This window comes from Danio aesculapii, chromosome 10 (assembly GCF_903798145.1).
Source record: "Danio aesculapii chromosome 10, fDanAes4.1, whole genome shotgun sequence".
NCBI classification, from domain to species: domain Eukaryota; kingdom Metazoa; phylum Chordata; class Actinopteri; order Cypriniformes; family Danionidae; genus Danio; species Danio aesculapii.
This window is the reverse complement of record NC_079444.1, coordinates 37,203,158-37,221,546: the sequence shown is the minus strand read 5'-3', so window position 1 is coordinate 37,221,546 and position 18,389 is coordinate 37,203,158. Positions and strand designations below refer to the sequence as shown.

The 18,389-nt window shown below is 34.5% G+C and overlaps 1 protein-coding gene across 1 annotated transcript in view; it reads right to left on the bottom strand.

The window, feature by feature from the left end:
* The window catches only part of msi2a (musashi RNA-binding protein 2a), a 336,546-nt gene extending 325,923 nt beyond the window's left edge, over positions 1-10,623 (bottom strand). Inside the window, 4 exon segments of the mRNA XM_056467211.1 lie at positions 6,830-6,914; positions 9,846-9,927; positions 10,227-10,267; positions 10,471-10,623. Of these exon segments, the coding sequence (XP_056323186.1) occupies positions 6,830-6,914; positions 9,846-9,927; positions 10,227-10,267; positions 10,471-10,532 (270 nt within the window). The 5' untranslated portion in view covers positions 10,533-10,623.
* Positions 10,624-18,389: the final 7,766 nt, after the last annotated feature.

Genomic DNA, 18,389 nt, shown 5'->3' with positions numbered 1-18,389 from the left:
TTTCATGCTCCAGTGTCACACTGTCTTGCCTTCGCCTTAATACAGCCTCTTATAAAGAGGAGTTTCGAACAATCTCATACAGCCAGACATAGTCAAGAGGAAAAACATAAACAGATCGAAATTGGGCTCTTGCAGGAAATTACTTGTCCATGTTCAGCAAGGCAAAGACTTCAGATTGTAGCAAAACTCCTAGTGTAGATTTGAACGTTTGCCTGAGGGCTTTGCAGCATATAAGTGTGTATCATTACAGACAGAGTCTTTCTAAATAAAACACACACACTCTTTTGCTGGACAAGGAATCATTTCTCTGCTTATTCTACACAAGTGTTGTTTATATGAATATATTGGCCGTTTAAAATATAGATCTGTCCTTTCGCTGGGATGCCAGGAGCATAATTATTCTCTGAAATGACACACTGATGTCCACTGAACTTTTTTTTCTCCCATAATTCCATTTGACTGAGCTGTGATTGTTATCTCCCCAAATCAGGTCAATTAGAGAGATGGATTTTGTAACACCTGGGTATGGAAACCTTCTCAGTGATGAATTTCATGTAGCGATTCGTTTTAGCAATTAGCCTGAGGCTTAACCAATTCAACCTCAATTACTCCATAGAAACAAGCCCGTGTGAGCAGAAACAATATTACGCTTTGAATTTCAAATCAGAAGAAATTAAGAGCCCTTTTTTTCCCCATACAGCCTGAGAGCAAACATCCCATTCTGATTAATGTACAGATAAACTGAACGCCATTTGAGTGTTTACTGGGTCTATAAATAAAGGCTCCGCATTGAGTTTACACATTTACAAATGATCCAGTTGTCTGATTTCCAATCAAATCGATACGTTGCATTTATGGGAACCTCAGAGGTCATCACTTATTAGTCCTATTAGTACAAACAGTGGTTATGCTAACACTGCTGATACAACTGTGGTCACAGCCATTCAGTCAGACAATCTAATCATAGACATTTAAAAAAAATATATAGATCTTAAAACCTAGTGATAATCTAAATAAAACAGCAGACAGCAGTTATTAAGCCAATATGTAATTTAGACTCAAGCACACGTTGTGTAAATAAAGTCCTGTGTATTTCAAGATGAAGCAATTACTGAGCTTCTCCCATCTCAGCAGTAACAATTTAATGTGTTAGTAGCCTTTTATTGCTTTCAGATAGTGGCCTCTGTTAAATCTGGTGTTAACATCCTTTTTGGCGCATCTGATCACAAGCAGACAATGTTAAAATACGAGTGTAAAAAGGACCAAAAGCACAACATATTATATAACATTTACATAAAATAAAGTTGTTCAACCAAAATCACAGGGGATGCATTTGTGACCAAGTTCTCAATAAGCTCTGTCGCACCAAATTATTTATTCATAAATCTTAGAGAAAGTTCAACTCAGACTGTACTGATTTCAAAAAACACAACGTCAATAAAATAAGCACATTTTATTGACAGTGAACGAGTGTGAGGCACCATTTTACCAGCATTGTCATGACAGCACAGTAGTGCTATTGCAAGCAGCAGAAACAAGTATACTATTCATAAAATGTCCTGTCGGGATGTTAATTGAGCACACTTTGCTTTTTTGGTGAGCATGTACACTTCATCCATAAGTAAATGGGTTCAGGATTGGAATATCCACAGAGCGGAATATTAAGCTCATTTGAACTTTGAGCGAAGTGCAAGAGCAACAGAGTGTGGTCAATGCAGCAACTAAACAGCTTTTTCATAGTGCATTGAAATGAATGGGTTTCATAGCGCAGAGATTTCCTTGTCCAGTGTGAAAGCTTCTTCACTCCGTCCAGTGACAATGCGACAGCATAACTTTTGGCCATTTTCCCTTATCAGCCAAAAACTGATTTTTTTAGGCTGACAATTTGGTTCATCCCTAAACATTTTAACCTCAGGCCATAAAAGATCTATAGGATCCTTTTTTGTTTTTGAATTGAACCCCCCAAGAGTTCAGCAGTTGAGATTTACCATTTTTGAATGCATTCAGCCAATCTTGGGCTGCGTTTGAAATCGCATACTCCCAAACTATATAGTACATTAAAAACAGTATGCAAGCCAAGTAGTATTCATAGAATTAAAAAAAAAAAAAACAGTAGTCGAGAAGTACCTAGATTACCTACTACATCGGGCGAGATTCTGAAGTACGCAATGCACGCTACGCTATCCTGTGATGCACAGCAAGATAAATTTTAAAAGAAATTGAAGCGATGCAGCTGACCAAGTGATCATGACAAAATGGCATAATACGTCAGAGTTCCATTTATTATGTATAGATTAGGGGTGTCAAAACTCGTTCCTGGAGGGCCGGTGTCCTGCAGAGTTCATCTCCAACTTGCATCAACACATCTGCCAGGAAGTTTCTAGTACATCTAGTAAGAGCTTGCTTAGCTAGTTCAGGTGTGTTTGATTGGGGTTGAAGCTAAACTCTCCAGGACACCGGCCCTCCAGGACCGAGTTTGGACACCCCTGGTATAGAACATACTTTTCTAACAGTTGAGCAGTAAACTCAAATTCAAATGCAGTATCTACAGAGAAGAATGCAATTTTGGACGCAGCCTTTTTGTCTGGCAGGAGCACTTTTAGCGAAGCGTACATAATTGAATCGGATAAGACCAATAGCATCTCACTCAATTTAAAATAAAGGGTTTCAAATCATTTTTCTTTTAAAAAGCTGGACTCTTCTTTAGGTTTCATTTTGTGCCAAAACTGGCAGAAAATTAAGTTATTTTATAATCCCATAGGGCTTGCAAAAACTCGTTTTACTTGGTGACTTGTAAAATTTGCCTATTTCCAAAAAAGTGGAGTGTTCCTTTAAGACTGCATTTTTGAATCACCAAGAGACATGGTTTCATCTCCAAATCTTTAATGTTTTACTGAAAAAGAAAAAGTCACCTACATCTTGGATGGCCTGAGGGTAGGTACACAGAGCAAATTTCCCTTTTAGGGTGAACTATCCCTTTAATGCTAGATGTGAAGTGGACTAGTGAGACCCATTTTATACAAAAACAAAAAACCTAAACCAGCTTTTATCCAAACTCTTCCAAAACAGCCCAGTGTCTCGCTGTGGCAGTGAAGTTCCTAGAATGTCATCTTACTAGATAGTTCACAGAGTTTTAAGCCTATGATTTTTCAAAAACGCCTGGTAGACGCATCCTCTCCCAAAAGTTCCTCTTCAAAAAGACATCACTCAAAGTGTTTACTGTTCCTGTACACTGTACAAAACTCAGCACTGATTGCAGAAGACGAGATAACAACCCCCTACTGCGATAAAAAGCTCACAGAAATCTGATTTCAGCTGAATACGAGCGACACACAGCACAGCCCTGAAACCTCACTGCCAGTCGTAATTATTCATTACCGTCAGATTTACAGACAGCGTTAGACACGCGAGTGTTTCTGGAGCACAGAAGACTAGGAGAATGAAGACAGCGTGTGGTGTAGTCGCTCCAGGTGTTCGGCGCAGTTTGTCTGACATTTAAGTTTCTTTTTTTATATATAAACTAAACATACTAAAGAAAAATCAACGCATGGCGGAGAAGTGTCATTTTCAGAATGCCACCACACTGACTGATGTATCTATACATTTCCATTATGAATGTTCACATTTATCAACTACAGGGGTCCTTTTTTTAAAAGCATAGTTTGTTTTTCAATTGTGTAATCTGTACACAATTGAAGAGAGTATAAAAAGTGAGCAGAGTGAACAGAGTTTAAATTAAATCTAGTACAGAATGACAGTTCAATATATGAAGACGTGCAAAAAGAAACATCAAATCCATGTGGGTGGGAAGTACATGTGCGGAAAGAAAGGGGAAATCCGAGTGTGTCCCTTCAGTTCAGGATGAGATCAGTTTATAAAACTTACCTTTCAGTTATTTCCACAGAATTTGGCTCAGAGTCCTTGATTGAATGTCAGTCTAAACACAATCTTCATAGATGCCAACTTAAAGGGACAGTTCACCCAACAATGAAAATTTCCAATTTATTTACCCTTAAGTGGTTTCAAACTAGGGCTGCACAATATATCATTTCAGCATCAATATCACAATGTGTGCATCTGCAAAGATATGCAATGTTGAGTTAGGTCCATAGATGATGCCATAGTCCATCGCCGATGGCAGGTAGACATCACGATGCTGAGCCGGCATCGCGATCCTCCACCCTGCCACCGTCGCAACAGCAACACACTCACAAAAAACACACACTTAGGCCCAGTTTACACTAATAGGTCTTAGTTTTTAACGACACAGATCACTCTGCCTATTCATGCCAGAGTCCCACGGAAAAAAAGTGATTGACAGGTGGTAATTTGTGTGTAACTTATCTTTATTCATTTATGCTTTGATTACTTATGGGTAAAACAAAGACCACGCGGGTCGTGTAGTTGAAACGGTAGGCTACAAATAATTAATTCGTTATGAATTAAGTAATTATTCATGAATACTTAATTCACTGCCGCCTACAATGACGATGTCATTGTCCATCGCGATATCAATCAATTTGGCATTGTACGATGTCTAATGTGAAACATCGCCCAACCCTTTCTTGAGTCTGAATTATAGTTGACCAGGTGCTACAGAATTGTATTTAATCACTGTATTTATCCGATTAATGCTCTCTTAGAATTGTCTTGTTTCTACTCCAAATGTCTGCATTTCAAAGTGAAAACAACATTTTCACTTTGGCAGATTTTTCCCGCTGACAGATAATTTAGCTTGGTTTAGGGGTAAAACTCTTAGTTTTCACCTATTTCTTCTGACGATGAAAACAACAAAAAAGTCCAACTATCAAAAAAATTCTTGGAGCAAGGAAAAAGAACCTGCTCTTGGATATATATGAACTAGAAACGAGACAAAGTAATAAAAGCATTTTCCCATTGCAATTATTCAATTTCTGTACCTGAATACTGTTTGACTCATCAGAAAACTGTCAAATAGAGCCATTTAAACTACCTGTATTCATATTGCATTATGTATTGCAGAAAAATAAAATATTCGCAATATCAGATTTTTCCACTATCATGCAGCCCTATTTCAAACCTTTGTGCGTTTCTTTTTTCTGTTGAACAATAATAAAGATATTTTGAAGAAACTCAAAAACCTGTAACCATTGACTTCCGTATTTGTTTTTCCTACTATGGAAGTCAATGGTTACAGGTTTTCAACTTTCTTCGAAATATATTCGTGTGTTTAACAGAAGAAACAGTGAAACAGGTTTGGAACAAGTAAACAGGGTAAACGACAGAATTGTAAGTTTTGGGTGAATTATGCCTTTAATGATTACACAACATTTTGTTTTGAGCACAATTAAATAATAAGAGTTATTCTACTTAAAGGAATAGTTCACGCAAAACTGAAAACGCACTCACTCAGTGCTTGCACACCATTAACAATGTATTTCTCTGTTGAACACAATAGATGATATTATGAAGAATGTTAGAAACCTGTAACCATTGACTTTTATATTAGAGAAAAACAAATCCTATGGAATTAGTGGGTACAACATTTTTCAAAACTAATTTTCCTCTAGAATCTACAGTAACTTACTGGCAGCAACCACTAAGTACTTGGTAGTATCACCAGTAACTTGCTGTAAATTAATTAGAGCAATAATAGTGCATCAGGGTTCGAAAGTGCAACCGTTTTGGTCGTATATGTGGCCAAAACCTATGCGACCTCAAAATATATTTGGGAGCATTTGAGCGAGTGCATAAAATTGTTGCCGTGCAACCAGTTTTCAATGCATACGTATTTAGGAGACGTTCATGCAGAACGCATCTTTGCAACTGAAACGCTAAAAATGCAGCACTCAGGAATGGTTAAAACTAGTTGATATGTCAACTTGCTGCAGTAAACAAAGCCCCCAGTGCTTGCCCCACCTTCAAGCTCCTCTGACCGACCCACTGCTCTTGAACTGAACGCGAATGGATTGGTTAATATCAGCTGTCAATCACTCAGTCAATGTCTTCCTTCAGATGACAGAGAGCTACAGCCGCAATAATGTAAAGGTCTGGATATGAGCCTAAATTTAAGTTAGGAGCACCAGTGCTACCATGCAAAAAGGTCAATTTCAAGCCCTGTATATTTACAACACCATTTATCTTGCTGTATATGCGACTATAGCATTGAGATATATATTTACGGTATAATAAATAGTAATTTTCACAATGTAACTTTGAATTATAGTAAGAGAGTTCATATTACAGTTAAAAACTGTTAACAGAGCAGAAAAAAAACACAGAGAGGTATTTGACAAGTGACAGATTTATCAGTTTTGGGTGAACTATCCCTTTAACTTGCCTGACATTTACAGAACCCCCTCCCAAACAATGCAATGGTCATTTTTGTTAACACCATATCCTTGAATTAAAATAATTAGCTTATAATATAAATGATACAGTAGCTACATTATACGTAATTCTTGCATAAACAAGTCTAACATTTTACCGATTTGTCCACACATTTCTAATTAATGCTTTCAAAACGACCACAAATCATTCTCGAAATTCTTATTATCCATGATGTACTATCACTAAATTAAATCCAAATGTTTCAGTTTACATCTCTTCCAATATCTTGTACACTGCCCTTAGGCTGTCCATACTGTTAATCCCTGATATGCAAGTGCACTCAGTCCACTCTAGCCTATGAAAAAGCAGCGTTTTAATAAAGACACAGGAAATAAACAGAGATGAGAAAGGAAATGAAAAACTCTGTGGGAAAGAACTTCATCTGAATGACATCTGTTTCAATGCGCACTCTCTCTATTCTCACGGTTACAGAACCCAAACGTTATGAAGTGATACATACCGTCTTGGAGTCTAATTCGTGGTGTGGTTGAGCTAAGACTTTATCTACACTGGAAACATCTGCAAACGTGATGAAGCCAAACCCTCTGTGGAATAAAAACACGAAACACGGTGAAGGTCAGGAGATAACCACAGAAGAGGCAGGAAAAAATGGTGACAGCATACAAAAAGCACTCTTGTATATTTCGCTGATACGCTCGGTGAAGGCAGGGGTGTTGCAATCATTATGACATTTTCAGAAATTTCCACTTGTTTTTGAGAGATAATTATAACTTTTCAATGCCTTAATCTGTCGCTGCTACATTTTCCAAACCTTTCCTATGCCCTTGTAGAAAGTATATGGGCCAAAGATGCAAAAAAAAGAGGTTTACATATCCAAAAATCTTGTCAGTCATTTTTAACACATCATTTAATGACATTTTAAAAGACTAAGGATCAAAGTGCAGCCCAAAATAATAATTAAAGTCATTTTACATCTTTATACATAGCCTTTTGCCCATTCGTCAGCAAGAAATCTTTAACAATTTGCATTAATTTAATAATAGTAATAATAATAGCATGCTCATTTACATACTTCATTAAGTACAGGTCAAAATAAGTGTTACTTCATTTTAAAACATAAATTACCTGTTAGTAATACTGAAAATTTTTTGATTTGATTTTCATACATAATATTCCAAAATGTAAGCAATAAAGTCAAAATCTTGCATCTAATATACAGAGTATATAACATTACTTTGACAAACTCATGTACATATGCTGTACAAACACATGATGGACACAACATTAAAAGCACACAGGTAGACAACAACCGACAGGTCTGCACAAGCATTTACAGTAGATAAATACATATATAGATTTACACAAACATACATACTAGGGCTGCACAATATATCGTTTTAGCATCGATATCGCAGGATCTGCAATTTTGAGTTGTGATTCCAATGAATAGGAACAACATATCAGAACATGATTTGTGAAGTCATCGCAAACTTGAACCCCAACACAGTAAAAGATTTTCATTTGGATGCGTTTTAAGGAACTGTGATTAAGATAAAGTGAGTTTTAACCAAAAAATTCTAAAGTTTAAAGATTTAATGAAGATTCAATTGTATTTATTTATACAATAAAGGCAATATAATGTTATTCAATAAAGGTTTATGTTCTTAAACTCCATAGAAAAACATAAAATACAAAAATAAAAAAAGTTTCTTTGTTCTATTGTTTCCATCTATGCTTGCAAATTGTTAATTGTGTTTTATGCAGATGTATGAAATATATTCACATTGTAATATATATTAGCAACGTCCTTTTTTTTTCAAATATTGTGCAGCCCATACATACTGGAATTGACAAATTCTGTCATTTAAACTACTTGTGTCATAATCTGGCAAAATTAAGCTCAAGTTTTTAGTTTTCTTCAGCAGCCATTCAACCACAACTCTCATTTTTAGACTCTTTAGTCCTTGGTACCTTTTATCTGTATTATTGTTCTCTGTGCAAAGTTCTGAAACTGCGAGTTGAGCACAATAAATTCAGCTAATGCCTTTTATATGAGATTCAAAAGGTTCTTGGACTAGTTGGTATAATAGAAACAACAAAAGTCAATAGCAGTGTTCATCATGAGTTCACTTTCTCAAAAAATAAAGGTACATTTAAGGATTATACGCAGTCAGACATGCATTGACATCAAGTATGGTTAAACACTTTGTGGAATAATTAGAATTAATACATTTTTTAAAAAGGTAGGATACGGTTTTAAATAAATATTTTGCTTTTTTTTTTTAACTGTGTTTTTTTTTTCAGCCACCAGTTACTAAAGCTGTAAAAAGGCACATCTGAAATACAACATTTTAATGCCGCTTCTACAATGCTAATGAATGCTAAATGAGGGAACATTCAACTGGATCTCAATATAAATAAATAAATAAATCTTCATTTGTGATGAATCATTTTTAATGCTATGGATTATTTCAATTTTATGCTTTGCTTTCATCTTTAAAACAACATATGATGTGTGGCCTCAGGGTTCATAGTTTACAGTATATTAGTTTTTAGACAACAAAATAGAAATGTGTATTATTTTAACGCAAATATTAACATCCTATTCAAACACATTCCTAGACAGCCATACAGGTGTGTGACCCTGAACCACAAAACCAGTCATAAGTGTCAATTTTGAGGAATTGATATTCATGCATTGTCTGAAAAGTGGAACAAATAAGCTTTCCACTGATGTCTACCTGGGATAGGGATGTTGGGGTGGGACAATATTTGGCTGAGATAAAACTACTTGAATATATGAAGAGTTCAGATGAAAAAACCTTTATGTGCCATCTGAAATTTTCTTTTTAAACGATCATTTTTCCCAGCCTTCAACATTTTGTGCAGTTATTTCATTTTAAAAAGTCAATGCAAAGAACATATTTCTTGCAATAAAAGTGGATTTACTGAGCATACACACAGGAGGTTGAAAAAAAAACGCTAATTTTAGAAGAAAATTTCATATGGCATTTAGAGGTTTTTGCATATGAACTCTTCATATTGAATCTGAGGGTTCAAAAAAAATCTTGATACTGAGAAAATCCATGTTTAAACTTCTCCAAAAGAAGGGTCCAGCAATGCATCTCACTAATAAAATTGAGTTGATATATTTACAGCAAGAAAAATGCACAATATTCATGAAACATCATCTTTACTTCATAGTCCAATGATTTTGAACATTTTAAAATATCGATAATGTTCACCCATACAATGTATTTTTGGCTATTCTCACAAACATATCTGCCGCAAAATAAAGCTGGTTTTGTGCTCCAGGGTGACATTACATTATAAACAAACAACAAATATTACTTTGTCTATAATTTAGGGAACTGCTTTCTCCCTGCACAGCCTTAATGTCTCAACTCAATGTCAAATAGCATTATGAATCAGCGTTCGGTCGAGCTCTTCTTCATCTGCTCCTAACACATAACAGCGGAACACGGAGGACACAAAACTGAAGCACGTGTGTTTACCTGGAGCGTTTGGTGGTGGGGTCGCGCATCACCATACATTCTCTGATCTCCCCGAATTTGCAGAAATAGTCCCTAAGGCTGTCTGAACAAAACACAAGGACACAAGAGGGTTATTAGACCGTGTGTCTACCCCGCAAGTAAGCGACGCGATGAAGCCTGCGGAGCTGTCGTTATAATCAGCGAAGGTCGCGCGCTTCACACTTCATTGATTATAATGAGAGCGTTCAAGTTTTGTCGCGTCGCTCGCTTTTAGTGTCAGATGACTAGAAATCACAATAACCTTGTGCGCAACGACACAAACACAACACACACGCAGTCTCATCGCGTCCGACAGAGAAATACGACGCGAAACAACTCTGAAACACTAGAAAATGTCCTTACCTGGTGAGGTTTGCCAGCTGAGTCCACCGATAAACATTTTACTGTAAGGAGAAAACAAGGTATAAGTGACTCCAGTTGTCAAAACGGCCATTTTCCGCGTAAACGGCTCATTTAAGCAGAGACCTACGAGCAACCGGAGCTGAAAGGAGCCGTTAGAAATGACCTATCAATCAAAAACATCAGCAGAACTGCGCGAGCACGGACACAATCAAACTCCAAACACAAACTCGTCCTGTCTTCTTACCCCGGGTCGTGTTGCGAATCGTTCAGGCTTCCAGAGGTGACTTGACTCGCGTCCGCTTCCATTGCTCAAAGCCCAACCAACTCCAAACACATGCATACACACACACACGGGCACTGCAGCCCCAGCTCAAGGAATATTACCGAACCGGGAGCGCTAGCGTCACACGTGGGATCTGCGCGCGGCTCCCGCCCCTCTCCGGAGGGGGCGTGACTGATAAAGCGAGCAAACCAATCCGGCGGAGCTCTGCGCTCACCTATCAAAGGAAACCACGCCCCCTGTTGGTTAGCAGCGTTTGACAGGAGCCTCGAGAGTACATTCAGTTCTTATGGTAAGCTCTTTACACTTATAAAGTTTACATTTGCGCCACCTTCTGAATAAACACAAGCGAGAGGTGCTCTGAAAATATAAGTGATGTTTAAAACTTACAGTACATTTAAACAGTAAAATCTAGTGTTTTCTTTGTGATAGGTAAACAAATAATTCATTGAATTTACTATTTGTTACTGGTTGCTAACAATGTATGTAGGCTGAATTTAAACAAATTCAATTTAGTAATGTTCATCTTAATTTGTTTGCTTAAATTCAGCCCATAAAAATAGTTTGCAACCAGTTAACTTACAAAAAAATTGTAAACTCTCAGAATAATTTATTTTCAGTGCACTAGCATATATTCTCATGTTTTAATTTGATAGTAATCATCAGTGGCAAGGTTTATTCGTAAATCCAAGGGCGTAGATTTGCTCTTGACGTTGGTGGAGACATACATCCTGAACAGCACAAATTATGTTTCGCTTTAAAAAAAGTACTTAATTAAAAAATGAATAAAGTACTTCATAATGTAATGTAAACACTTAATAATGCAAATAACAATCAAATCCCATGCTGCAAAATTTACATGACTTTACTGCAGTCAGGCTTTGAGGAGGTATGAATGTAGAGAAATTTAGAGAGGTGTGTGACGCAAAGTAACTCTTTTATCTTGATTATTGTTTCTCATAATCCTGGAGGCCAAAATCTAAACCAAATTTCAGTTACTTGCACAGCCTTGGTTAATAGTATTACGGTGAACTAGTAGCGAACTTGCAAATAGTTTTAATAGGTAGCTTTTTTGCTTCTTGTTTAAACTACGTACTTAAAATGAGTTGAAACAACACAAATCTTAAGGTTTTTCGAGACAACTTAATAGCATTAAGTTCAATCTAGTTAGATTTGTAAAAATGACTAAGTTATGGGAAAGAATCCAGGTGATGTCCAGGAATCCTGCCCATCACTATAAACTGATCCACAACAAGGCTTATGCAACTCCGTGCTACACCGACTGAAGTGGTTATACCCCTTTTTGTACATTGTATAATTCAAATTCTGTGGGGACATACAGTTGAAGTCAGAATTATTAACCCACCCTGAATTATTATCCCCCGTTTATTTTTGTCCCGTTTATAATAGTTTTAATAACTGATTTCTAATAACTGATGTATTTTATCTTTGCCATGATGACAGTAAATAATATTTGACTAGATATTTTTCAAGACACTTCTATACAGCTTAAAGTGACATTTAAAGTCTTAACTAGGTTCATTAGGTTAATTAGGCAGGTTAGGGTAATTAGGCAAGTTATTGTATAACGATGGTTTGTTCTGTAGACTATCAAAAAAAATTAGCTTAGAGGCTAGTTAATTTGACCTTAAAATGGTGTTAAAAAATTAAAAACTGCTTTTATTCTAGCCAAAATAAAACAAGTAAGACTTTCTCCTGAAGAAAAAATATTTTCAGACATACTGTGAAAATTTCCTTGCTCTGTAAAACATCATTTGGGAAATATTTTAAAAAGAAAAAGAATTTCAAAGGGGGTTTAATTATTCTGATTTCAACCGTATATGCATATGTTTTTGAATGTCCACTTGTCAGTACATTTTGGGATAAGGCCTTTCAAACTATCTCAGAATTTTATAATACATTTATTCCTAAACACTCCAATATTTGTTTATTGATTGATGATTATGATCTTAACTTAAACCCTTTCCAACAAAGGATATTTCATACTGCAGCCAAGAAAGTAATATTTAAAATTTGGAATAAACTCACATTCCCAGTTGACAAAATGTATCTTATTGAACTAAAACTACTGCACTGTTAGAACGTTCTACAGCAAGAATTAACAGAGCCAAACCCCAAACAATCAAAGTATGATCTGATTTATTGAGAAAATTTCTTATATAATAACCAGACAGAAGTGGACTGAAAGATAAAAAGTATTATATTAGAGGTGTATAAAGGTCACTTCTCACCCCAGAGTTTTTTCTTTTCCTGTTTATTGTTATTTATTATTTTATGTATTTTATTATGTATAGTTGTTGCTAGCTATGCATGCTGGCTTTGTGCTGTAATAAATAATCACACACACAAAAAAAACGACTAAGTTAATTTAATCAAATGTGCAAAATGTGTTGGGACAACAACATGAAGGTATTGTGTGGAACCCTGCATTTCCTACAGTGCACCCACACACACACGCATGATGGGAAAAATTAAGACATCTTTTAAGTTATAAGTTTGATATATAATAAGCCTCCCATTGATGTACACTTTATTGGATTAGGATAATATTTGGCTGAGATGCAATATCTTGAATCTGAGGGTTCAAATAAATCTAGATACTGAACAAATTAAACTTAAAATTCTCCAAATTAAGAGTTCAGTAATGCATCTCACTAATCAAATAGAGATTTGATGTATTTACAGTAAGAAATGTACAAAATGTATTCATGGAACATGATCTTTGCTTCATAGTCCAATTACTTTTGGCATCAAAGAAAAATCAATATTGTTGACCCATACAATGTACTTATGGCTATTCTCACAAACATACCTCTGCAAATGAAGACTGGTTTTGTGGTGCAGGGTATAATACAATATACTTTGTCTATAATTTAGGGAATTGCTTTCTCCCTGCACAGCCATAATAACGCAATGCCAAATAGCATTATGAATCATATATATATATATATATATATATATATATATATATATATATATATATATATATATATATATAGTTGAAGTCAGAATTATTCGCCCACCTTTGAATTTTTTTTTCTTTTTTAAATATTTCCCAAATGATGTTTAACAGAGCAAGGAAATTTTCACAGTATGTCTGATAATGTTTTTTCTTCTGGAGAAAGTCTTATTTGTTTTATTTCGGCTAGAATAAAAGAAGTTTTTAATTTTTTAACACCATTTTAAGGTCAATATTATTAGCCCCTTTAAGCAATTTTTTTTCGATAGTCTACAGAACAAACCATCGTTATATAATAACTTGCCTAATTACCCTAACTTGCCTAGTTAACCTAGTTAAGCCTTTAATCTCTCTTTAAGCTGTATAGAAGTGTCTTGAAAAATATCTAGTCAAATATTATTTACTGTCATCATGGCAAAGATAAAATAAATCTGTTATTAGAAATGAGTTATTAAAACTATTATGTTTAGAAATGTGTTGAAAAAAATCTTCTCTTCATTAAACAAAAATTGGGGGAAAATATAAACAGGGGGCTATTAATTCTGACAACTGTATATTTAAAATCCATTTCAGTAAATGTGCATTTTATTTCAAGTAATGGATTTTATAAATGACATATATTTGAAATGAATAAAAATGACAAAAAACATTTACATATTGTATAATATAGTGACGACTTTCCAAAGTAAATAAATTGTAAATATACATTTAATTTTATGTATTTTTTTCATCTCAAAAATGAGATATATCTGAAATGAATAAAAATGATTTATACATTATATAACTAGTGACGACTATAACCCTAACCCTTCCAAAATATCTTGATTGTTTAAAAACTGAACTAATATTATTTATATATACAATATACATTACTTAAAATGTATAATGTATGCTAAAACCCTGACACCCCCACATACTGCATGCAGTCGGTGTGTTTCTCCGCTTTGCTGAGTGAGCATGCCGAATGGATAGATCAGTGTTAGTGTGACATCTGCTGACTTCATTGATATGGAAATGCTCAAATAGGAAGTTTATCAAATGACTGCAGCCCTAGTTTCACAAAAGAAAACAACGACATTGGATCTCCCACCACAGCCAAATGAGAACTCTTTAACCAGCCAGTCATTAGTGCCTCGCTTAATAAACACTAAGATCATTCATACAGTAGATTATCCTGCTAATGTACTATTAAACTTCCTCAAACCCACAGCAGACTAGAAACACTGTCCTAAATTGATGTTTCAACTGTGATATATAGTATTAAAATCAGTTTTCTTGTTATGAAGATGTATATTTAATCTCCTTTCCCTGAGGCTGTGCGCTGGTTGTGGAAATTTAAAATTGACCCAAAACAAATGAATATGATTGGCTAAAATTGGCAATGAAAATTCAGAGATGCGGTTCAACCACTGTACTAACAGAAGAAAATTTTATTCATAAATAATAATGCAAAACATATGCAAAAGCCAACATTTTTTGTTATTGTTGTTTTTTTCCCCTGAATATATCAATAATAAAATCTGAAAGTGCTTTTTCAGCCCACTATATTATTGTTTTGCTGCACTTTATCAATTTGTGACTGATTTTAATTACAATTTTTAAGGCTGTTTTCTCAAAGATAGCTTTTTTCTCCTGCATTGAGCTACAAATTTCCACTTCAGCAGCTCTTATTATATAAAAACACAAATAAAAAAAAATTATAATATATATATATATATATATATATATATATATATATATATATATATATATATATATATATATATATATATATATATATATATATATATATATATATATAAATAATATAAATACAGAGGAATATAATGCACATAACACATCATTTGGCTGCTAACATCAGGGTTTCTGCAGGTTTCACCAAGTTCAATTTAAGACTTTAAGCCATTTTTAAGACCATTATGAATGAAATTTTAGACTCATAAAGGGCTGAAGAATTTTTCAAATGGCCCAGATGGAAAATTTTTTAATTTGCCCTATTAAAAAAAATTATTATAATTTAATACATTAAATAATACAATAATAAATTAATAATAAAAAAATAATATTTTGGATATTTCTTAGCAAAATTTTTTTACATATTGTGTAAAACAAGCAAGCTCTACTTGTATCCATACACTTTTTTTCCAACATAAAATTTCTTTAAAATAATTTTTTTAAAAAAATTAACAAATGTTTTGAAAGTTTTAAAAACTTTCATAAACTAAATCTATGCACAACAATCTGTCCAGGTCGGTGTCCTCAGCAAAAAATACATGGAGCACGTTTAAACAAACGTTATTGTAAGGAAAATAATTAAACCATTATAATAAAGAGTTAAAAATGACCTTTTAAAATAAAAAGTTTGACGTTTTATTGAAATTGATTTTATGGGTGTTAATGGCCAGATTGGGTAGCAATACATGAACAAAGGAAAAGACCTACAACACAATATTTCAGTAAATCAAATTTAGATTTTTGAGATTTAAGATATTTTAAGACCCTGCAAAAACCCAGTTATACAGCCTTTTATGCTACAATCTACAAACATGAATCTTTTTTCCTGGCTGTTTGCAGTATTTTCTGAATTATGGAGTGATAAACAAATATTCCAAAAACCACCCCTGTTAAAAAAACTCTAACATGCTTTGTAGAAATTCTGTAAATTAAACTGCACAACTAACGGTTAATTAAACAATCCAAACACATGGGTTATAGGTGAACTGAATAAACTAAGTGAGTGTGCATGGATGTTTCCCAGTGCTGGGTGGCAGCTGGAAAGGCATCGGTTGTGTAAAACATATGCTTGATAAGTTGGCGGTTCATTCCGCTGTGGTGACCCCTGATGAATAAAGGGATTAAGTCGAAAGAAAATTAATGAATGAATAAAAATTCTATAGGAGGGCTAATACTGTTGTCCTCAACTGTGTGTCAAAAAGAAGAACTTTAAAATCTAACATTGGTGAAAGAACTGCAAATTAGCACATGCTGCATTTAATAGAATAATGTGTCATTTTTAAACAAACTTTCAGAAACCCTGAAATACAAAATATAAACCATTTCAATGTGATGTCATTGGCCCATGAACATGTCCTGCTAGTTATCAAACTACTTCATAACTGTAACAAGAAGCAATTCAATCATAACTTAATGTTAAAACAGTTGTCATAACATTATTTATCCATATGTGACTCTTTTTGGATTCTCTGAAGCTATAGAAATCGAAAATATAAAACAGGAAATACGCTGGGACCATTGTTTTCGTTTACATCCCTCAAAATGGTCTATATCCGTTTGCAGGTCATAATATAATCAATGAACTGAGAAAGTATGGTGAAAATGACTTGTTCATTAGTATTTTACCCCATTAACCTGCAGTGTTTTACTTTAATAATCACAGAGATAATTCATAAAGTACATGACACTTCTAATATTCTCAAACAGTAAATGCCAGTCTTAAACTGATACTCCAACTCTGAAATGAATGACTTCTCCCATTGAAGCAGACACTGTGTAGAGTTGTAGATATATTTGGATCTACTAATAGTTAAGAGTGTTTCCTGCGTCAAGAAAAGTGAACAGCATCATGTTATATGAGCTCAATCTGTGAGGGAGACCCACACACACACACTCAGCGGGGGCATCTGCGTTTGATTAATGAATGGATCTTCTACTTACTGAAAGTCTCATTTTTTAATGCCGTGCATCTGTTGGCTGCCTACCAGATCAATGCGCCTCTTTAGGATAATACACATTCATCAGGCCACTCTGGAAACAGAAGGATTCTCTGCTCTGGGAATAGAAATCGCAGAGTTGAGCGGGAGAATACGAGTCTGCATGCAACAGAATCAGCGGCGGCATAAAGCAAAGCAATCAAACCCCCTGTGGCGACACACACACACTGGGGCTTTTCTGCATGTTTATTGAAGAATGCCAGCGCTCACTTTATGGATTCAGCCCATTTCGGTGCACTTTTACATGAAATTTCATGCAAATCGTTGCAATGGAAGTCACCCTTTTCTCTGAAAAGTGCTCTGCGGTGTGATCTTTCACATAGGAACACAGACGTGATATTTATTCAAGTCAGCTGGATGCGTTTCTCTGTTTATCGCCACTAATAAATATAGACTCTGTGGTAGACTGGAAAAAGCGATTGGTTACTTATGAATGAAAATTGAGTAACATGTTATAACTTGGAACTTTTAAGTTGACTTGACTTAATTTGTTTAATTGTACATGTAGTTAATTTACTTAATTTTAAGGCTGCAGGTTCACTCACTTTAACCCTTATGTGCTGTTGGAGATGTTTTCATCCACTCTGGGGTGGTTTTGAGTCTTAACGGGCATAACCTTTTCTGTGTTAGCAGAATGATTTTTGGTGACAAGTCTTATTTTGACACATATTTTGATAAAATGCTTTGAATTTTTGAAAGAAAAAAAAAAACTCAATGATACACTGTTCAAATGTACTACCCTTTTGTTATGTTCAGGACAAAAACATTCACTCAATTAAACTGCTGTTAAAATGCATCTGATAAACTATTTTTTACATTTTATTTTCCTCAGTCCTGATCAAAACTACTAAATTGCTTAAAAATTACAGGATTTTTAATATGGCAAGTTCACAAATGATTTCACATATTTGGTTAAAAAAAAGAGACGTATTTTCAATATAAAAAGTGATTGTGGACTGGATTTTTTAATCAAAGTCTTGAAGGTGAAAAAATATTGCCGTTGATGCATTGTTTTTAATTAATTTTTTTCTCTCTCTAATTTACTGTTGGTGGCCCCATTTACTTCCATTATAACCACATTTTTTTACTACAAAACCATGACACCATATAATCATGCATCTTTAATTGTTTTATCATTTTACTGCTGATCATCAGTTAGCACCATTAACCCT